Genomic DNA, 20491 nt, shown 5'->3' on the forward strand with positions numbered 1-20491 from the left:
ATTAAGCTGGCTCATTGATTTCCTTCTATAATCTTCCATCTTTAATTTATTTTAGCTTCAAATCTTTTATACTTTACACCAATTTACTCCTAGAAATAAAATACACTATTTAGCACAATTCATAAAATTCGAAACAGATATAAATAATAATTATAAGACAAATAATGATTAAAATATATATTTTTGACCTCACATCAAAGTGCATCAAATAATTGTTCTCAAAGGTCAAGTTATAAAACTGCTCTTTGTGGTATATCAAAGCTACAACAACTAGGATTGCAAGTTGCAACAATACACCGAAGAGATTCTCTTGCAATCAACAATATGGACATTCAATTAATTTACGAGTATAAAATGCAGAAAGAAAAGTGTAATCCATGATGGAGACTGATTTATTTGCTCTCAAATGGGTAATTTCTATATTTTCTACACTCCATAAATAAGTTTTATAAGCAACGAAGATATACCAGCTTTCTGGAAACAGAACTAGAATTGATTGAGCCATGAAGACACGGTAGAATCTATGTGATAAATTAGCAAGGCAGCTTTGATATGTGCATTGTGCAACTTTTGAAAATACTCATATGAGACAGATTCATATTGTTTATGAGCATAAATTGTGTAGTTTTAGTTTTAATGTTTTGAAGGTGTTACGTTTTTCTGCCTTTTTTGGTTCTTTATTATCATCATGTTACTCAATGACTCTACTCAAATTATTCACCGCTTCAAAATACAATGTTGGGCTTGTGTTGATACGAACCATAACCATCTAGTCCTATAAATATGTGTCTGTAATTTATACTTTTAAATATAGCGTATATATTTCATATCATAAAATTTAAGATTTAATGTTCCCAAAAATAATTTGATAGTCATGCAAGGGTGCACAACACACATATGGAGTAGTAACTTGGTACAAGCTTCTTATCTTAAAATATCTAAAATTATATTAAAATTGATTGGTTCTCTAAATTCTATTTGTGTCACATAAATTGAGATAAAAAGATAACACATATTAGGCCCGCGCTAGCACGAATTTCTGTATCATATTTTAATCTAAATATTGGAAATTCATAAGAATAGGAAAACAAGAAGCAAGAGTGCAATAATGGCATGAAATTAAAGTTGTTGCGCCATAGCTCATCCATTTTCTTTCTAAGGACATAGAAGCTTGGTTATCACCCAAATTCTATTTGTTTATATAGGTAAGTTAAATATAAAATACTTGCATGTTATTGAATTCTCTAGGCATAATATAAAAACCATTTCTAAATGAATTGGTTCAATTTTAGCATGAGAACTTAGGTATGAAACTTCATTAATTAGCACCATCTTATTTTCTTTTAAAAAAACTAATAATTGAGTGATTGAAAATCGTTTGTCCTAAGCTATAGAAAGAAGTGAAATTGATAATACAGGAAAAGGACGTGTCAATTTCATGTCACAATCCCAAGTTATGTCGTGTTATATATATTAGGGAAAAGTGAAAAATAACAAAAAATGTGTCAAGTTTGAGATAAAATAGAGAACAAGTAGACCAACATAAACAAAAAAACCCATGGGACACAACATAGGTTGCCACGTGAAAGGGATCGACCTTTTGGATACACCCTAATCTTCAGATTGTGACTATCTTAATTGTCCCTATTTCACCGCTCTTTCATTTTGTGTCTATCCCTCATTATAATTGTAATTGACAACTATTTATAATTCAATACACATATATTTATCGTATATACTGAATTATTCTATATTGCGTTTAATTAGAAATATTTATTAGTCTCGTAATTATTTACTCTGTCATCTATATTATGATAACGAAATAAGTTATTTCGACGTGAAGATGTTCTCACATACTAGAAAGCAGTATGTCAAATATGCAAACAATCAAAAGTGCTCACAACCGGACCAATGTGCATTGGTCCTTCGAGGTCAGACGCACCATTACTTGTTCTTTATGGCATAGATATATAAGGTTAAATTTCATTTTTATGAAAGTTACATGGAATAAATCTATTTTATTTTAATCTGATCTAATAAGATGGAAAAAAAAATTCTATTGAATTTGAACCTACGTACACATTGGGTTTAATTTTAGAGGTCCACGTTCTACTAAATGAAAGAATTGAATTGTAGGTGTGCTTTCTTATTATATACATTGAAACAAGGAGAGATCAAGAGCAGTTATTCCTAGTGATCGATCCAAAGTAGTGCTCGACTTTCTTTCGTCTTCACCTATGAAACATCACTGATCATGCAACCAGACTATGCCCCAAAAAGGCATAGCAAGAGTAGTATTTGTATAACCACACGTACTGGTAGGCATCATCGGTCAACCAGAATATCCATCGCATAATATAAGAAATCAACTGGGGAAACATGCAATAAGACTAATCGCTCCTCCACCTTTATCTTTTGAGTGCCCTTACCATTCCAAATATTAATGGCATACTAGGTCACTTGCCTCTAATCCCTTACTCGCTTCTTTCGTGATTACACCTAATCATTTTATCCCCTAAGGAAGTTTCAAATACACTGCTACCTACCCGGCCAACCACTCATGATACACTCTTGCACTTTCCTCACCTCTACTCAACTTATAACCTCATTCTAAATAACAAAGATAGCACTGGGACCCTTAGTTCCCCTTTACCATATTACAACCCGAATTGGGACTCTACCATTCACACTTCATTACACAACCAGATATCTCCAAATAACTTACCACATCGCAATCCTCACATATAAGAACATAATGTACAATCCCCCCAATCGTTTCAGGAAACATGCCCAATTCCACATTATCAATAATACGAGCAATTACACATGCATGACAAGTCAATGGTCCTCTCATGGAACCTAAGCCCAAACTGTTATTATGTTTTACTTTGTACTCTTAGTAGCTCCTGTACCTGTTTAGACTAGATCCCTGGGTGTGTTAATTATTTTACAAGTCTTAACTTTGAGTCGTTTAAAACTCTTGTTCAATAAAAATTTACATGAATTTTTTTTATTTGCCAGTTTTCTTAATTTCCGCATGTTTTAATTATTGGGAATTGAGAGTTCTCCTACTTAGGTGTTAGAGTAGGTGCCTGCACGGCCCGATGGATTGGGTCGTAACAGAAATCTTCATTTTTGTATATAAAAATCTAAAAGACCATTTTCTTTTATTCAATTTGTACTATCATTTTCTCTCTCTTTTTATAGGTGTAAAAAGATATGAATTGCTTTTCAATATGGGTTTTTTTATTTTTGCAACTTGAGCCTAAGCTTTTTGATTATATAATATGAATATAATAATAAATATCAAGGCAATAAATGACAAATCCACAACAATCCAAGTGTCCAGATATACTAAAAACAAATGGACAAGGATAAAACCAAATAGAGTATCATAAATATCCATTCCCAACACTAGAAGCTCTGCCCATTCCCAATACTCGTATGTATTGTATGTCCTATCTAGACACTCATTCTTACCACTATGTACTATCCTATCTAATCTTTTGGATATATATATATTAAAAAAAGATGCCGTGAAGTCTTTTTATTCCATCAACCGATAAACTAAATAAAAGAATGATTTAAATTTATATTTATGAAAGTGTGTGACTATCTCATTTAGAAATGATTTATGTTTGTTCTAATATTATATTGAAGTGTATGACTATTTCTTGTCAAAAGTTTAAATTATTAAAAAGAACACACTTTTATTATTAATTATAATAAAATTGTAGACACATTGACATATTCACCCAAACAGCCGGCCGAATTCACTGCTTACTTTATCTAGTCGGTATATATAAATAATTATTTTCTTCTTTAGATTTTCATATCTGATTTGAAATATAGACTCAAACAATTTGAATAACATGAAAATAATATATATACAAAAAGACTAAGGTCTTGATTTATATTGGATTTCAGAAACCCTACTAGAAACTTATTGAGTATGCCTTAAACCTCTGTAGTTCTCTGTTGAAGCCAATAGGAGAAGAATTGTAGAGTGTTGGTATCAGCTCTATAATGCTTTTGTGTAAACTCAAGGAGAGTTGGCCATGTGAAATCCGGATATATTCTAGGATTATTGGAGTCCACCAATTCTGCTGGTGGCCTCACCACCTTATCCTTCTTAGGACAAAGAAAAAAAGCAAGAGATTTTCTAGGTGTCTTGTTGTTTACTACAGCTCTGTGCAAACAACTTTTATACCTTCCATTTGAAAGCGCCTGCAAAAGGTAAAAATAAATAAATGTCACATTGAGTTAAACTATGTCATAAGAATAAACTACGTAAGGTAAAACAAATTTTATTTGACTCTCAAAATCAAAATTAGAAAATATTTATTATTTTCTATATTTAATAACCTTAATCACAAGATTGTTTGTCTAAGATGCCTTACATGTCTCACTTAAATAACATCAACTATTTGGAACAGTGAATTTGATAACAATAACAACAAAGTACTCAAATCTAATTTGTGTGGTACACTTTGACTTTGATACAATTTTTTTTTTTTAAAAAAAGAGGACTATTAATATTTTTGGACGTACCTTATTACATATGTCGTAATTTTTTCTACCTTATTACACCAGTTATAATATTTGTGTGAATATAGCAACTTTTTATTATAGACAAAATGAAAAGTTTAAAAATAATTATTTCCAAATATTGAAATGGACTAATAATGATAATAATGACATAGTGCCAAGCAAATTGATTGGAGGAAAGAGTAAATACTTTTGGTTTTGTAAAACGTCAGTTCAATTAGTTAAAATGACTAGTGATTAGAAGGCATATATGTTAAGAAATGTCTTTTCTTTCTTACCATAAATGTGTCGCCTATGTTAATGACAAAAGCACTAAGATTTGGACTGATGGAGCGCCACTGATTGTCCATGAAAACTTGAAGCCCTGAGACGCTGTCTTGATGGAGGATGGTTAATGATGTTGGGTCACAATGTGGTCCAGTTCCCAATGCAAGATCTGGTTTTAGACATGTTGGGTAATAGTTGAGTCTCATAATCGATTCATTTTCTTCAAAGAATTGTTTGAAATGATTCTTGCTCACGCCCAGGCTTTCACCCAAGAGTTCCATGATCCCAGAAGAGAGAGTGCTCATCGCATTGCAATATTCTTGGTAAAACTTCCTATCATAAAGAAAAAATAAAAAATAATAATCATTCTTCATATTGATGAATAAAGAAGAAAAAAAAATTACAACGTACAAAAAAGAGAAGATGTATCTTATCTAAAAATTCAACTCGTTATGGTGTAAATATTATTATTTATTTAATAAGTTTTGGTGAGATGATCACATAGCCAACATGGTATCATTTATGCAGACAGTGGTCTTGAGTCCGGATGAAACACACTTTTATATGTCTAATCAATTATATTTTCAACATGTCATTTGTCATCAGATTGACGTACGTGACGTATATAAGGGGTGTATTGAAGATATAGTTACGTAATTAACCCTAAATAATTTTTAAACTTTTAGATAAAGTAAGGACATAATTCAATAAAACAAAATATATAGTGACGTCCTCTTACCCGATATGGCTAAAGTCTTCACCCATTGTCTTTAGAAAATATTGATCAACCATGTGGGACGAGCCTTGTAGGGCAGAATATGGAAAAGAAAGTGTTTCTTTCCAAGGTAACTTAGACGAAAATCTTTCAGTAAAGCTACTAGCATAACCACAATGATCTCCTCTCTTCCTTTGAATCTTTTGCTTATTGGAAAGTGGTAACTCAAAGAACATGTTCATATAACGATGTGCAAGTGAGATAAGATTAGTGTCAACACCGTGATTTGCCACAAGAAAGAAACCGTGGTTCTTACATGCTTCATCAACGAGCCTAGATTCTCGCTTAGCTGCAATTGGATCACCAGAAAGGAACGCCCCTAAATCGATAAGTGGAACATCAAGTTCAGGAACACTACCACTAGGCTTCTCGTGGTCCGGCCATATAAATTGTCTAGGAATGTTGGACTCATGTTTAAGCACTGACGAATCGAAAATGAGTGGTTTTTTCTCATCGGACGATGTTTGTATCATAGGCATGACCATACAATCAATGGCCATTGTCATGAATTTTTCTTCTTAGAGATAGATAGGAAAGTTATAAGAGAGAAATGATGAAGAAAAAAACGAAAGCCGTTACGAGTGGGGAGAAAGGTAACAAAATATTTTGATATCTTATAGATGTCTTTAAGCAGGGAAAAAGATTATCACTTTGCAAAGTAGGGCTTCGTGAAACTTAAAATTACGGTATAAGTCCATAAGTTATTTGTCTTTTTCAAATTTAAACAGTAAAGCTCTTTCCCAATGGCCTTTGGCGTTTCTATCACGAGGACCTAACTCTGCGTGTGTGATATATCTCCATCTCCACTCAAAAAATATATATAATATTACCACCTCCGTCTCTTTTCAATTTATGCGACATATTTTAGATTTTAAAAATCATAATAATATATTTTTTAAAATATCAATACTTTTTAGATAGATTACGAGTACATAAATTTTAATTTAAAAAAACATTATATCCAAATTCACAATTAAAATTAAATTATTTGGCTCTTCTAAATTCGAATTATGTCACGTAATATATATATACTTATAATATAGTAATAATTTTCTAAGCTTTTGTTTTATTACATTATTTGTATTAAGATACATTGAAAAGTTCGAAGTTTGATTACTATTATTTAATTAAGAGTAAAGTATCAAAGAAATATCTCAGTATTTTTTTTTAATTTTTTGGATTTTCATGTCTAATCTATTGAAAGTGTGAGTTTCATATTTAAGCTATCACTTATTAATTTTAAAAAAATACCTTCGTGTGTACGTAATGCAATCTCTCTTATATTTAAAAAATCTTGTCTCATAATATTCTACATGGATAAAACATTTCACCTTGATAAAAGTTAAATAAACTATTAATATTAGTTTAAAGTTAATGACTAAAATATGCATTTCACATAGATAAAATATTTCACCTTGACAAAAGTTAAATAAACTATTAATATTAATTAAAGATTTAAATATCACTATCCCTCCAAAAAAAAGAAATTGATTTTTAATAAAATAAAATTTTAAACATTTTTCTTACCCCATTCTACCACCTCCTCCCCCATAATCCCCCCGCCCCAAACAACCCACTCCTTCCGAATTTTTTTTTAGATATTAGTTTTTTAAAATAAAAAAATTATACTCCATCTCATCTAATTTTTCACTCTCAATTTTTCCTACTTGCGTAATAAATATAACATAAATAAAATTTTATTTTAAACAAAACTTGAGGCGTAAAATATATTTTCTTAAAAATATACTATGTATATATCTAACACAAAATAAATAAAAAAATTAGGAGCAAACGGTTAGGAGGGAGTGGGATGAGAATATTTTTTAGAAAAACAATAAAATTATATCTATTTGGAAGAGGTGTAGGGAGAAGGGGGAAGGGCGGAGGGGGATGAAGTAAGATTTTCTTTTAAAAAAAAAAATGGGGAAGGGGGGTTATGCTGGAAAGTGGTGGTGGAGTGAGGTAAGATTTTTTTTCTAAAGAGATAATGATATTTTAATTTTTAATTTTTAATTAATATTAATAATCTATTTAATTTTTATTAAGGTGAAATGTTTTGTCCTGTTGAGTGTCAGATGACACTTTTTTAATGTAAAAGAGACAGTATTATGCACACAACATGAAGAGAGTGTAATAAAATAAAGAAATGTGTTTCTCAAACTAATGAGTGATGGTTTAAATATGAAACTTACACTCTCAATAATTTAGATATGAAACTAAAAAAAAGATAATTTTAATGTGTTTTTGACAATTAATTATTTTAAATATAAAAGTAATATTAAAAAATATCTTCTTTGATTTGTTAAAAAAAGTAATATAAAAAACAAATAAAATTGAATGGGAAAGAAATATATTAGACTAGGATTCATTTTTCATTTTACACGTATATTAAGAATTATATAAAAAGAAATACTTCTTTTGTCTAACAATAGTTGTCTACTATACTATTTTAGAATGTCCAACAATATCTATCCGCTTTATGGAATCAGTAGATAATTTTTCACTTAGTTCCTAATTTACTTTTATCATCAATTATAATCATTCCCTATTACATTTTTCAAGACATATTATTTATTATATTCAAAGAGAGATCTAGTAAAATTATCCTTCTATTTATAATTTCTTAAGAAATGAAGTCAATAGTGTCGTTTGGTGTGAAGGATAATATCAAATAGTCCTGTGATTAAATTATAGTACCACTTAATTTGTTATTTGGTTGGCAAGTCCGAGATAACTTATTCCGGGAATATCGGGATAAGTTATCCCTCCCCTTGGGTGGTATAGTAATTCCGGGATAACTTATCCCGGGATAAAATAAGTAAATAACAAAAATGTCTCTTTCAACTCTTTTTATACATCACTTTTTTGCATTTATGAAGGGCAATTTTGTAAACAAATAAATTGTTCTTAAAATTTATTATTTTGAATACAACAAACCAAACACTCAATAAAAAATAATCTTATCATAACTTATCCCATCATAACTAATTTCATCATAATTAATCCTATCATAACTTGAATTCAAACCAAACGACCCTAGTATGCACTTTTTTATAACTTACACTATCATATCGTTTTTAATGATTTGCACCCTTATTTCCTTAATTCTTTACAAAAGCATAAAAAAATCTGTCTTTTCAATTATTTATAAGAATAAAATAGAAAAATTAACAATAGTAGTAACTAGTTTTTCCTTAATATAATTCTTCCACATTGCATAGACAATCTTTTCACGTTAAAAATGATTCTTTATTATTTTTTATTTTTAAAAAAAAATAATGGATTTTCGGTCACAAAACATAAACTTATGAGTCAACTTTTACATTCTTAAAAAATTGAAAAAACAACTTGAATTTAAATTACTAATTTTAAGAGGATTTGAGATTTAAAATTATAACTTAAAAACAAAAATAAATATTATGGAGATTTCGTAAATAAGCTCTGATTTTAAATTAAAGCTCCAAATACTATATATATATATATAAAAAAAAAACAACTTTTGGAGGCGAATAATTGGGTTTGTCAAAAACTAAAAAGTAGTGGGGTTTCACAAAAAGAGAACGAACTAATTGTTGAGTTAGAAGAGACATGAGCCAATGGTTCACACCTATGATGTTTTCTTTTTGTATACAAACCATTACTTCTGTCATTCAAACACTATTAATGAATACATTGTTCTTGCAACATGTCCCTACATTCGGTATAAATTATTAGTTTTATTCTTAAATTATTGATATTCTTAAAAATATTTATTTAATTAACTAATTGAACTTAAATATATTTCTAATTTTACAATATGAGTGAAATACACCCCTAAATTTCTATTAAGTAAGGATATTTTCAATATCTGTCTCGAATTTTTACTAAGAGTTTCATGCTCCTAAAAAAGTTTGAAACCACTTGATATATCATGTGGCAAATCAAGGGTGATCAGGAGTGTCTCCAAGTTTAATTAGTCAAGTAAATCGATATTTTTAAGACTACCTATAATTCGAGGACAAAACTTATAATTTGCGCTAAATTCAGGAGTAGGGGTGTACAAAACCGAACCGAAAATCGAACAAAACCACAAACCGAGTCAAACCGAAAAAAAATCCGACTAGTGGTTTGGTTTGACTTGGTTTGATATTGGAAAAAAAAATCCGACTATATTTGGGTTGGTTTGGTTTTAACTAAAAAAAACCAACCCGAGACCAAACCAACCCAACATTATATATGTAATTTTAAAATTTTATTTAATACATAAAAGTATTTACTTTGATATAATTTTAAAATATTTCTTATACTATTTCATAGTTTTTATCTTTTAATATATTATTTCAAGTTTAAAACATAGATTCGGAATAGTCCAATAAAGATTATAGTTCATAGATGTTGATAATTATAATAAAACTTAAATCAAAATTAAATTAATAATAATGCAAAAGAAAATCAATTCAACACTAAGAATGACAATAATATTGAATATTTGTTCTTTAGTTTTACATTGGTTTAGACAATTAAAATACATAATCTAATTTTAATTTTCCTTAAATATTTAGTAATGTAACTAATACTTATTAAACTTATTTTAGCATGATTTAATTTTTTGAATTATAATCATTTTCATTATGACTTTGTAATATTTATTTTATATGATGATTTCATTATTATTTTTTATTGAATATTTTAGTGTCATTGGTACTCATCTCATATTTTGTGTTATTTTTTTAAGCAACACCTTAGATAATTGTATTTTGATTGGACTAAATAAATATTTGAAGCACAAGTTAATTATATGTTTGTATGTAAACTTTATCGAAAAAATCCAAAAATATGATGTTTATTAGTTTGGTTTGATTTATAAATTTAAAAATTTGACACAATGGTTTGGTTTGGTATTTGAAAAACCTGAACCAACCCAAGGTTTAAAAATTCCGAATTTTATTAGTTTGGTTTGGTTTATAAATTTAAAATTTTAACACAAATGGTTTGGTTTGATATTTGAAAAACCCGAACCAACTCGGTCATGTACACCCCTATTCAGGAGTATTTTTAGTACTTCTTTCTTATTTTTATGTTTTAAATTTTACATAAAACTTATGGTGAAGTATTTATAATTTAGAGCTTGTTTGACATTGCTTTGGGAGGCCAGAAACACTTATTTTGAGAAAAAGTAATTTTGTTGAAAAATTAGTGTTTGACAAATCAGCAAAAGTGTTTTTAAATGAAAGTAGAAGTAGTTTTTCTGCTGTCAGGGAGAAGCTAAATATTTATGCTTTTTTCATAAACAAAAAATTATTTCTCTCAAGACTAAAATATTTTTTTTCATATATACATATTTACCAATATATTTCTTATTAATTAATTATCATATTTCATAAGTTTGGTTAAATTTCATTTAAGAATTTTTATTTTTATTTTTATATAATAAATTTTATAATTTATTTTACGTTTATATATTATATATTATTTTGCCTATTATTATGCAGAATTAGAAAAAAGGTAACAACAATATTTTTACAAGATAGAAAAAGAAAAAAAACAATTAAAGATTTAAGCCTCCCAAAAAGGTATAATATTGATTGAAAATTTAAACATGTACATTTCAATTTAATAAAAATAAAAATTTAATTATTTTTTATAATACCTATTTTGAAATAGTTTCTCTATAAAATAGTCTTAATATTAGAAGTACATTAATAGTTGTCTTTTTTTATAATTTAACTCTCAAAAGCATTTTTTAAAAGATCAGTAAAACACAATTTGCTTATGAAAAACACTTTTCAAATGAACTAGCTAAACATAAATTGTTTTTTTTTTTTTTCAAAAAACACTTTTTCAAAAGTCATTTAAAAAAAATATATTTTTAAAAATAAGTTATTTTAAGCAGCAATACCAAACAAGCTCTTAAGAGTGAATTAGTGTCGAAAGCAAATATGGGAGTGGATATGAATGAATATTAGAGTGGATTTGTGATGCCCTGGCCACTTCAAGTACAAACCTCAACACATGCATTGGTAACTCACTTGGCAAACATTCGCACACACATTATCTATCCCATCAGTATTACTTTTTCTCTTTAAGAAAGAATTAATGATTTAGTTTGACTTAATATAAAATTTAAAAAATAAAGAATATTTTTTTAATTTTGTAATCTTAAAGTAAAGATATGTCAAATGTATCAAAATACTCTTTAATATTTGGTCTTAAACATGTCACATGAGAAACTGAAATCAAAGTATTGCCAAAAAAGAAAAATGAATATTTTTTTAAAAATAAATTTTAAAAAAAGTAGGTCATTAATTATTATTTTTAAACGAAGAGAGTACTAATTATTGGAAAGAGACATTTCACTAACAATCAAGATTCATATAATGCCAAGGATCAAGTCAAAATCGTATCTATTGTAGAAATTTGTTTGCTTTTCGGAGAAGAAATCTTCACAAAATTCTTTACTGAAACTTTACAGAAATTACAGAAGGAAGAAAGAGAATATGTCGTTACTTATCTCTCGTTTTTTTTCTTTTGAAGAACATTAGAACTCTCCTACTTGTTTAACAAACACAAAACACCGGTTCAGGAGGAGTTCTAACAATTGTATTTTTATTATTATTTAATAAATTAAATGTATAAAAATAAAAAATATATATATATATATATTCGAGTTGACCCACATGGATAATTCAAATTTAATTTCTCCACTTTCCACAGACACATAATAGGTCTATTCTCATTCCTATTATCTAATCACTACTAAAAAACTGCTAAAAAACGGCGAACAGAAAAGCGACGGACGGCGTCGCTCCAAAAAGCGACGTCACTTGCCACACTGCCCATCGCTTTTTAATAAAAATAATTATTTTTAAAATTATTTACAAAAAGCGACGGACAACATCTCTTAGTCCGTCACTTTTTTCTGCGGATTTTTACGCCAAATATATATAAAATTAACAATTATTTATTTAATATAAATATAGACGTTGTCCGTCGCTTTTAATTAAAAATAATTATATATAAATTTAACAATAGCCACGCCGTCCGTCGCTTTTGAATTTTTTTATTTTACTAATTATTCTTTTATGAAAGTGACGAACAACATCTTTATGTCCGTCGCTTCTTGGTCAAATTATTTGGTCAAATATTTTAAATAAGCGATGGACTGCGTCTCTATTTCCTTCGCTTTTTGGTCAAATTGTTTGGTCAACTATTTAATGAAAAGCGATGGATGTAGAGACGCTGTTCGTCACTTTTCAATAAACATCTGATATACAGACGCGATTTTCCCCCATTCTCCCCATTTTTATTTTCTCAAATCCTCTCCTCTCCTTCTCTCCCACTCCACCGCCGCCGTCCCTCCATCAGTTGCTGCCGCGGATCGGAGTCGTGAGGAGCTGTCGCCGCCGTCGCCGTCTCACCTGCCGAAGCTGTCGCCGCTGCCTCCTTCCCCTCTCTCTTCATTCTCTCCTTGATCTCTTTTAAGGTTAGGGTTTTATTTATTATTAAAATTTATTTATTTATTTTTGATTTGTTTTATTTTGTTAGTTATTTAATTGTAATTAGTTTATTGATTTTGTGTTTATTGATTGTTAGTTTGAATTAGGGATTATTTGATTGTTAGTTTGTGTTTCTTGATTGTGAATTGAAAATTTTAATGTTATGGTTAGTTTGAATTAAGGTATCTTAGGATTTATTTGAATTTTGGTATTTCTTGAGTTAATTAGTTTGGTTTTGGGATTGTAAGATTATATTAATTTGAATTAGGGCGTATTTAAGGAGTTGTTTGAATTTGGGTATTATTTGAGTTAGTTTGAATTATTATTGAGATTTTAGGACTAATAGTTTGAATTTGGGATTAGGAATAGCTAGTTAGTTTGAATTTAGGATTTTAGCACTAGTTAGATTTTGGGATTTTAGGACTAGTTTGAATTTGTGATTTTAAGACTAGTTTGAATTTTGAATTTAGGACTAGTTTGAATTATTATTGAGATTTTAGGACTACTAATAGTTTGAATTTGGGATTTAGCACTAGTTGATTTTAAAATTCTAGGAGTACTTTCAATTTGTGATTTTAAGACCAGTTTGAATTTGGAATTTAATTTAGGACGAATAGTTTGAATTATATTTGATATTTTAGGACTAATTAATAGTTTGAATTTGGGACACTAGCTAGCTAGTTTGAATTTGGAATTTTAGGGATTTGAATTACAACTTAATTAGAACTTATAATTAATTATAACTTGAATTTACTATAAATTGAACTTAATTAGGAATATGAACTTGAAATGTTGTTGAGTTTAATTTATTAGAACTTAATTTTTATTCTTATTAGAACTTGGATTTTATTTGAACTTAATTAGAATTTTGTAGTACTTGAAAATCTTATTGATCTTAATTAATTTGAACTTAATATAAATTAATTAGAACTATATTAAACTTAATTAATTTATAATAACTTGAAACTTAATTAGGAATTAATATAAACTTAATTTTGATCAACTAATTAACTAGAACTTGAACTTAATTAATTAGTATTGATTAATTAGTTAAATTTTAACTTTGTAGATCTTGAACTAATTGAACTTAATTAGACCAAACAAAGCATATTTTGGGAACTTCATTAGACCAAACAAAGCATATTTTGAAGTTGAACTTAGACTTGAACTTGAAATTAGAACTTGAACTTAGAATTTGAACTTGAACTTAGAACTTGAACTTGAAATTAGAACTTGAACTTGAACTTGAACTTAGAATTTGAAGTTGAACTTAGAATTTGAAGTTGAACTTAGACTTGAACTTGGAACTAATTAGCTTGAATATACAACTAATTAAGTTTAGAAATTAGATATGAACTTGAATTGAAAACTTAAACTTATTAAAACTTGAATATATATATATAAAACTAATATTCTTGGATTTGAAGTTTATATTTAACTAATTTTACAACTTTTCGTGCTAGGCAACTGAAGAGGCTCAAGATCTAAAAAATTTGACACAAGACTATTGTAACATCTCGCAATTTGAAGTAACTAGGAAGAAGCTAATAATTGGAAATAGTCATTTTGGAAAGAATAAAAATCTGGAAATTTGTTTAAGTTAAGAAAAGTTGAGTTTTGGTCAATTTCAAACGGTCATAACTCTTAACTCGGAATGATTTAGGTGTACTTACAAATATGGTTGGAAAGCTCTTGGAATGATCTTTTCAACGTCGCCAAATTTGCGCTATTCTGAGTTCATATGAGTAAGTTATGCCCTTCAGAAGTTGGGTTGTTCGAATAAGGAAAGTCCAATCCGGATTTTGGAAGAGTAGTTTGGTCTTTTCCTTACCCAACTTAATTAATTCGTTTTTAGGAGTTTAATTGGGGTAAAGTCAGATTTTAGTCAGTTTTAGAAAATTGAATTTCATGCTACGGCTTGGAGAAAGGAGAAAAGAGGAGAAAGGAGAAGAACGTTCAAGATTCGTTCAAGATTCGTCGAGATTAGCTTGTGGATTTCGTTGGGGGTGATCCCTACAAGGTATGTGAGATCACATAGCGTTGGGTCCATTCACCACATGCCAATCATGTTTAATTCAACGTATTTTCGTCCTAAAAAGATTGAGAATTTGATGTTCTTGATAGTTGTTCTTGAATTGATTTCGTTCTTGAATATGAGTTGGGATTAAGGAGTTTCTTGATGTTAAAATGTTGTTTCTTTGAGTTGTTTGGGCTAGATTTTGTGTATATGATTTGGGTACATGAATCTAAAGTGAATTTGAGAAAAAAAATCGGATTAAAATGATTTAGGATCAGAAAACGAGATCAAAAGTTCGTCAGAATTTCGCCTGAAGGGAGGCTAGCGCGACGCGCCCCCGTAGCACCCAAGGGGTTGGCGCGGCGCGCCCAGTGCGCCAGAATTGAGCCCCAGTAAGTTGGGGCTGGCACGGCGCTCCCGGGATGCGCCCAAATCGTCATTTTCCACCAGTTTTGTCGTTTAGCCTATTTAAGTCCTTCTAAAGTGTACTAACACTTTCCATTGATTCTAACTAATCTAAATGACTTCTAAACATCTAGAAATAATCCCAAAACATGAATCATAACCTTGAATCCATAAATTCAAATTCAAGGAAAGTCAAGAGCCAAGTCTAGGAAGTTCTTAGAGTCTTTTCAAGAAGTCTTTTGCAAATGCTTTTAACTTTGTTTTAAGACTTAAAGTTCAAGTTGAGTAAATAGTAAAGTTTGAAGTTCATTTCTTCAAAAGTATATGGGGACTATGTATTTCCAAAGGGTTTAAAATGTTTACACATTTAAATAAGTAAGGAAACCTCGATTTCCAAAGAGCCTAGGGCTAGTTTTCAGAAAAGAGTAAATGCTTTCATAATTAAGCAAGAGGGGAAAATTTGATTTCCAAGATAGCTTTTGAGCTAAGTTTTTTGAGCAATTATCTCAAATCATAGAAAGAAATATGTTTTTAAACATAAAGAGCTAGTATCATATTTTGGGAGTAGTATTGAGCACCGATATGGGGGAGCGTACAGAGAACTCACAGCCCCCATAAACCATGTAGCCAGCATGAGTAGAAAATGGTCATACTTTTTAGATGAATTCTTTAATTTTTTTTAGCATAGACTAGTGGATCCACTTAGTGAGTTAGGTCATATACCCCCGACAAGGTATAGAATGGTCTTTGGCAGCGTGAGGTAAAGTGTTGTATCATCACTATAGCTCTTAAGTGATGGTTGTAACTCCTACAACAGTATTTTATATTTTTATATACATCAGTTTATTTGTATTTTTACATACATCTCGGAGTTATATGTATCTTTGCATACACACAGAGTTGACATCATGTTTTAAACAGTTTTTCCTTATATTGCACTTGTTTTTAAATTACTTTATATTGACATGAGTTCAGTTATGTTAAGTTGAGTTGAGCCAAGTAAGTTCTTCAGATTCCTTTCATGCCTAAGTTGTGTTTAGCATTCTAACTAGCATACTCGTACATTCAATGTACTGATGCCAGTTGGTTTACATCGTCTTATAATGAAGATGCAGGTAACCAAGATCAACATCCAGCGCATTGTTGATCCAGTTGAGCTTCAGAGTTGTTGGTGAGCCTCATTGCATTCCGGAGGATCCCCATTTTTTCATTACTTTATCATTTTAGTTCATTAGGATGTCTGGGCCTGTCCCGACATCCATCTCAGTTGTTTTAGAGGCTTCATAGATAGTCATTCAGATGTTAGTTCATTCGTCATCATTTTGTTATTGGCTTATGTTCAGATTTGAGTTGCCATTTTGGCTAAGTTAAATGTTTATTTTTAAAATATTATAAGTTCAGTTTGAGACAGTTGAGTTATTTAGCATATGAATCCTTTTCTTAATGCTTAAAGTCTTCCTCTGAGTAAGTAAACCAGGCCAAGGGTTCGCTTGGAGCTAGCAATGGTTCTCGAGTGCCGGCCACGTCCAAGGTGTAGGTTTGGGGCGTGACAACTATAATATTTCTTTCATCAAAGTAGGAGATAAGGTTTGTGCTTCTAAATTTCTAAAGTTCAAGTACAATTGTTTTCAATAATGTGTTTGTGTCCATATAGTATCGATACTTAGCTTTAATTTTGTGATAATTTTTTTGTGTCCATCGAGTGTTTGTTAAGCATAAGTACCAACACTAGTTGATCCTATTGATGACAAAATTGATTTTCTAGCAAGATCGATTTGTGTCCATCTAATTTTGATATTAAGCTTTAATTTAGGAATAATGTGTTTGTTTAGCATAAGTACCAACACTAGTTGATCCTAGTGATGATAAAATTGATTTTCTTGCAAGATCGATTTGTGTCCATCTAGTGTTGATATTAAGCTTTAATTTAGGAATAATGTATTTGTTTAGCATAAGTACCAACACTAGTTGATCCTATTGATGACAAAATTGATTTTCTTGCAAGCTAAGATCGATTTATGTCCATCTAGTGTTGATATTAAGCTTTAATTTAGGAATAAAGTGTTTGTTTAGCATGAGTACCAACACTAGTTGATCCTATTGATGACAAAATTAATTTTCTTGCAAGATCAATTTGTGTCCATCTAGAGTTGACACTTAGCTTTAAAAAGTTGTTAAGTTGTTAAAGTTAAAAAGTTGTTAAGTTGTTTAAATAAGTTAAATTAAATAATGTGATTTTGTTGATGGATTTCGTTGTTGGAATTAAGTCAAAACTAAACCAGTTCAAGTTAAAAAGTTGTTTAAATAAGTTCAAATAAATAATGTGGTTTAGTTGGTGGATTTAGTTGTTGGAATTAAGTCAGAACTAAACTAGGTCAAGTTGTTAAGTTGTTTAAATAAGTTAAATTAAATAATGTGGGTTTGTTGATGGATTTAGTTGTTGGAATTAAGTCAAAACTAAACTAGGTCAAGTTAAAAAGTTGTTAAGTTGTTTAATAAGTTCAAATGAATAATGTGGTTTAGTTGGTGAATTTAGTTGTTGGAATTATGTCAAAACTAAACTAGTTAAAGTTGTGTAAATAAATTCAAATAAATAATGTGGTTTAGTTGGTGAATTTAGTTGTTGTATTAAGTCAAAACTAAACTAATTAAGGTTGTTAAGTTTTTTAAATAAGTTAAAATAAATAATCTGATTTAGTTGGTGGATTTAGTTGTTCGAATCAAGTCAATACTAAACTAGTTAAAGTTAAAAAGTTGTTTAAATAAGTTAAAATAAATAATGTGGTTTAGTTGTTGGAATTAAGTCAAAATTAATTGAATATCTATATTTTTGTAGATGGATCATCATTTGTGGATGTATAATATGCATTATGAAATTGGTGCGGGTTTGAAACCTGAGTTTATTGACGGTGTTAGAGATTTTATTGAACATACAATGACACTTGACATTTTCAAGAATAATGGATTGGTTAGGTGTCCTTGTAGTGCATGTAAGTGCTTAAAATTTTATAAACCAGATACATTTATGGTTTATTTGTACCGTAATGGATTTAAGCCTAGATATTTTATATGGATTGATCATGGAGAAATAGATGGATTGAATGGTATGTTTTATAATTTGATGCATGTGGATGAATATAATATGATTGCACTACATAGTCAAATAAGGGTTGAACATGATAGGGTTCATGAAATGATCAATGATGCTACGGGGTTCATGGTGAGATGGAACTGGAACAATATTTTGATGAAGCTCCTAATGAAGAAGCAGGACGCTTCTGTGATCAATTAAAATAGTCTAGTCGTCCACTATGTGAAGGGAGTGTGCATTCTTCTTTGTCAGTTGCAGTTAGATTAATGTATATTAAATCAGATTGGACTGTTCCTAATGCAGCTATGGACTCCATGATTGATCTTTTGGGTGAACTAGTTAATCCGGAGTTTAACATACCCAAGAACTTCTATCAGGCAAAGTGTTTGGTTTCCAAGTTAGAATTGACGTATGATAGAATTCATTGTTGTGTTAATGGCTACATGTTGTTTTACAAGACTGATAGTGAATTAGAAAATTATAAGTTTTGTGGACATGCTCGTTATAAGAGGACTCCGACTGAAAAAATGGTCCCAGTTAAGGTGATCCATTATCTACCTCTCATTCCTAGGTTAAAGAGGTTGAATGCATTGATGAGGTCTTCCCCACATATGAGATGGAATCGTGAAAATAGAAGGTTGTCGGATGTCTTGTCTCATCCATCTGATGGTGAAGCATGGAAGCATTTTGATAATGTATATCCTGATTTTGCTAGTGAACTAAGAAATGTTAGATTGGGGTTGTGTACAGATGGTTTCACACCATTCTATAATTCTGCTTCGCCTTATTCATGATGGCCTGCATTTCTTACTCTGTATAATCTTCCTCCTGAAATGTGCATGATCAGTCCCTACATCTTTCTAAGTTGTGTTATTCCACGTCCCCGTAATCTAAAAAGTTTAATTGATGTATATCTACAACTATTGATAGATGAGCTCAAACAATTATGGTTTGAAGGTGTTTTGACTTATGATATATCAACTAAGCAGAATTTTGTTATGCGTGCTTCTTTAATATGGACTATTAATGATTTTCCCGCATACGAGATATTGTCTGGTTGGATGACAGCTGGAAAGCTAGCATGTCTGTATTGCATGGAAAATAGTAAGGCATTCACTTTAAAGCATGGCAGAAAAAATACATGGTTTGATTGTCATCGCCAGTTCTTGCCAATGTACCATGAGTTTATAAAGATGAAAAATGCATTTAGGAAAAATAAGGTTGAAAATGACTCTCCCCCCCCCCCCCCCCCCACCTCCATTACTCACAGGGCATCAAATTTAGGAGAGAGTTTCTCAATTACCTAAAAGTATAGAAGCTTCACCTTCAAGACTTTCTGGATACGGTGTTGAACATAATTGGACCAAACAAAACATATTTTGGGAGTTGCCGTATTGGAAGGAAAATCTGCTACGACATAATCTTGATGTGATGCACATTGAAAATAATTATTTTGACAATTTGTTTAACACAGTGATAGATGTTAAGGGAGAATGGACATAAAGAAATATTGTAGGAGAAAAGAGTATGGCTGCAGGAATTACATAATGGTAAAATAGTTAAGCCAAAGCCAGCTTTTCATTCATATTGGATGAGAAACATGAATTATTAAGTGGGTTAAAATTTTGAGGATGTCGGAGGGCTATGCTTCGAATTTAGGAAAGCAAGCAGATATGAATGAATGAAAATTAATAGGTATGAAAAGTCATGATTGTCATGTGTTCATGGAAACTTTAATTCCTATCGCTTTTAGCCATCTACCCGAAAGGATATGGAAACCAATCACAAATATAAGTCTTTTTTTAAAGATTTGTGTTCTGAAAAGTTGTTGGAGAGTAGTTTAGACAGGATGGAGGAAAATATTCTTGTTACTACTACTAAGTTGGAGAAGATATTTTCATGTGGTTTCTTTG

At 29.9% G+C, this 20491-nt stretch overlaps 1 protein-coding gene across 1 annotated transcript; it reads right to left on the reverse strand.

The window, feature by feature from the left end:
• Window positions 1-3812: 3812 nt before the first annotated feature.
• Window positions 3813-6098, reverse strand: LOC125834437 (gibberellin 20 oxidase 1-like). The gene is made up of 3 exons (XM_049513592.1): window positions 5555-6098; window positions 4827-5148; window positions 3813-4227 (listed from the first exon to the last, which is right to left on the reverse strand). The coding sequence occupies exons 1-3, from the start codon at window positions 6094-6096 to the stop codon at window positions 3958-3960; spliced, it is 1134 nt and encodes a 377-aa protein (XP_049369549.1). The 5' UTR covers window positions 6097-6098; the 3' UTR covers window positions 3813-3957.
• Window positions 6099-20491: the final 14393 nt, after the last annotated feature.

Source organism: Solanum verrucosum, unplaced genomic scaffold (genome assembly GCF_900185275.1).
Source record: "Solanum verrucosum unplaced genomic scaffold, falcon-dt-bn FXZP01000279.1, whole genome shotgun sequence".
In the NCBI taxonomy this organism is placed as follows: Eukaryota; Viridiplantae; Streptophyta; class Magnoliopsida; order Solanales; family Solanaceae; genus Solanum; species Solanum verrucosum.

What these genes read in the sequence shown, in the direction of transcription:
- LOC125834437 (XM_049513592.1), bottom strand. Translation starts at nt 6,096, where the DNA reads ATGACAATGGCCATTGATTGTATGGTCATGCCTATGATACAAACATCG. An exon ending in GAAGACTTTAGCCATATCGG is followed by an intron (nt 5,149 to 5,554) that starts GTAAGAGGACGT and finishes TCTTTATGATAG; the next exon opens with GAAGTTTTACCAAGAATATT. An exon ending in ACATAGGCGACACATTTATG is followed by an intron (nt 4,228 to 4,826) that starts GTAAGAAAGAAA and finishes TACCTTTTGCAG; the next exon opens with GCGCTTTCAAATGGAAGGTA.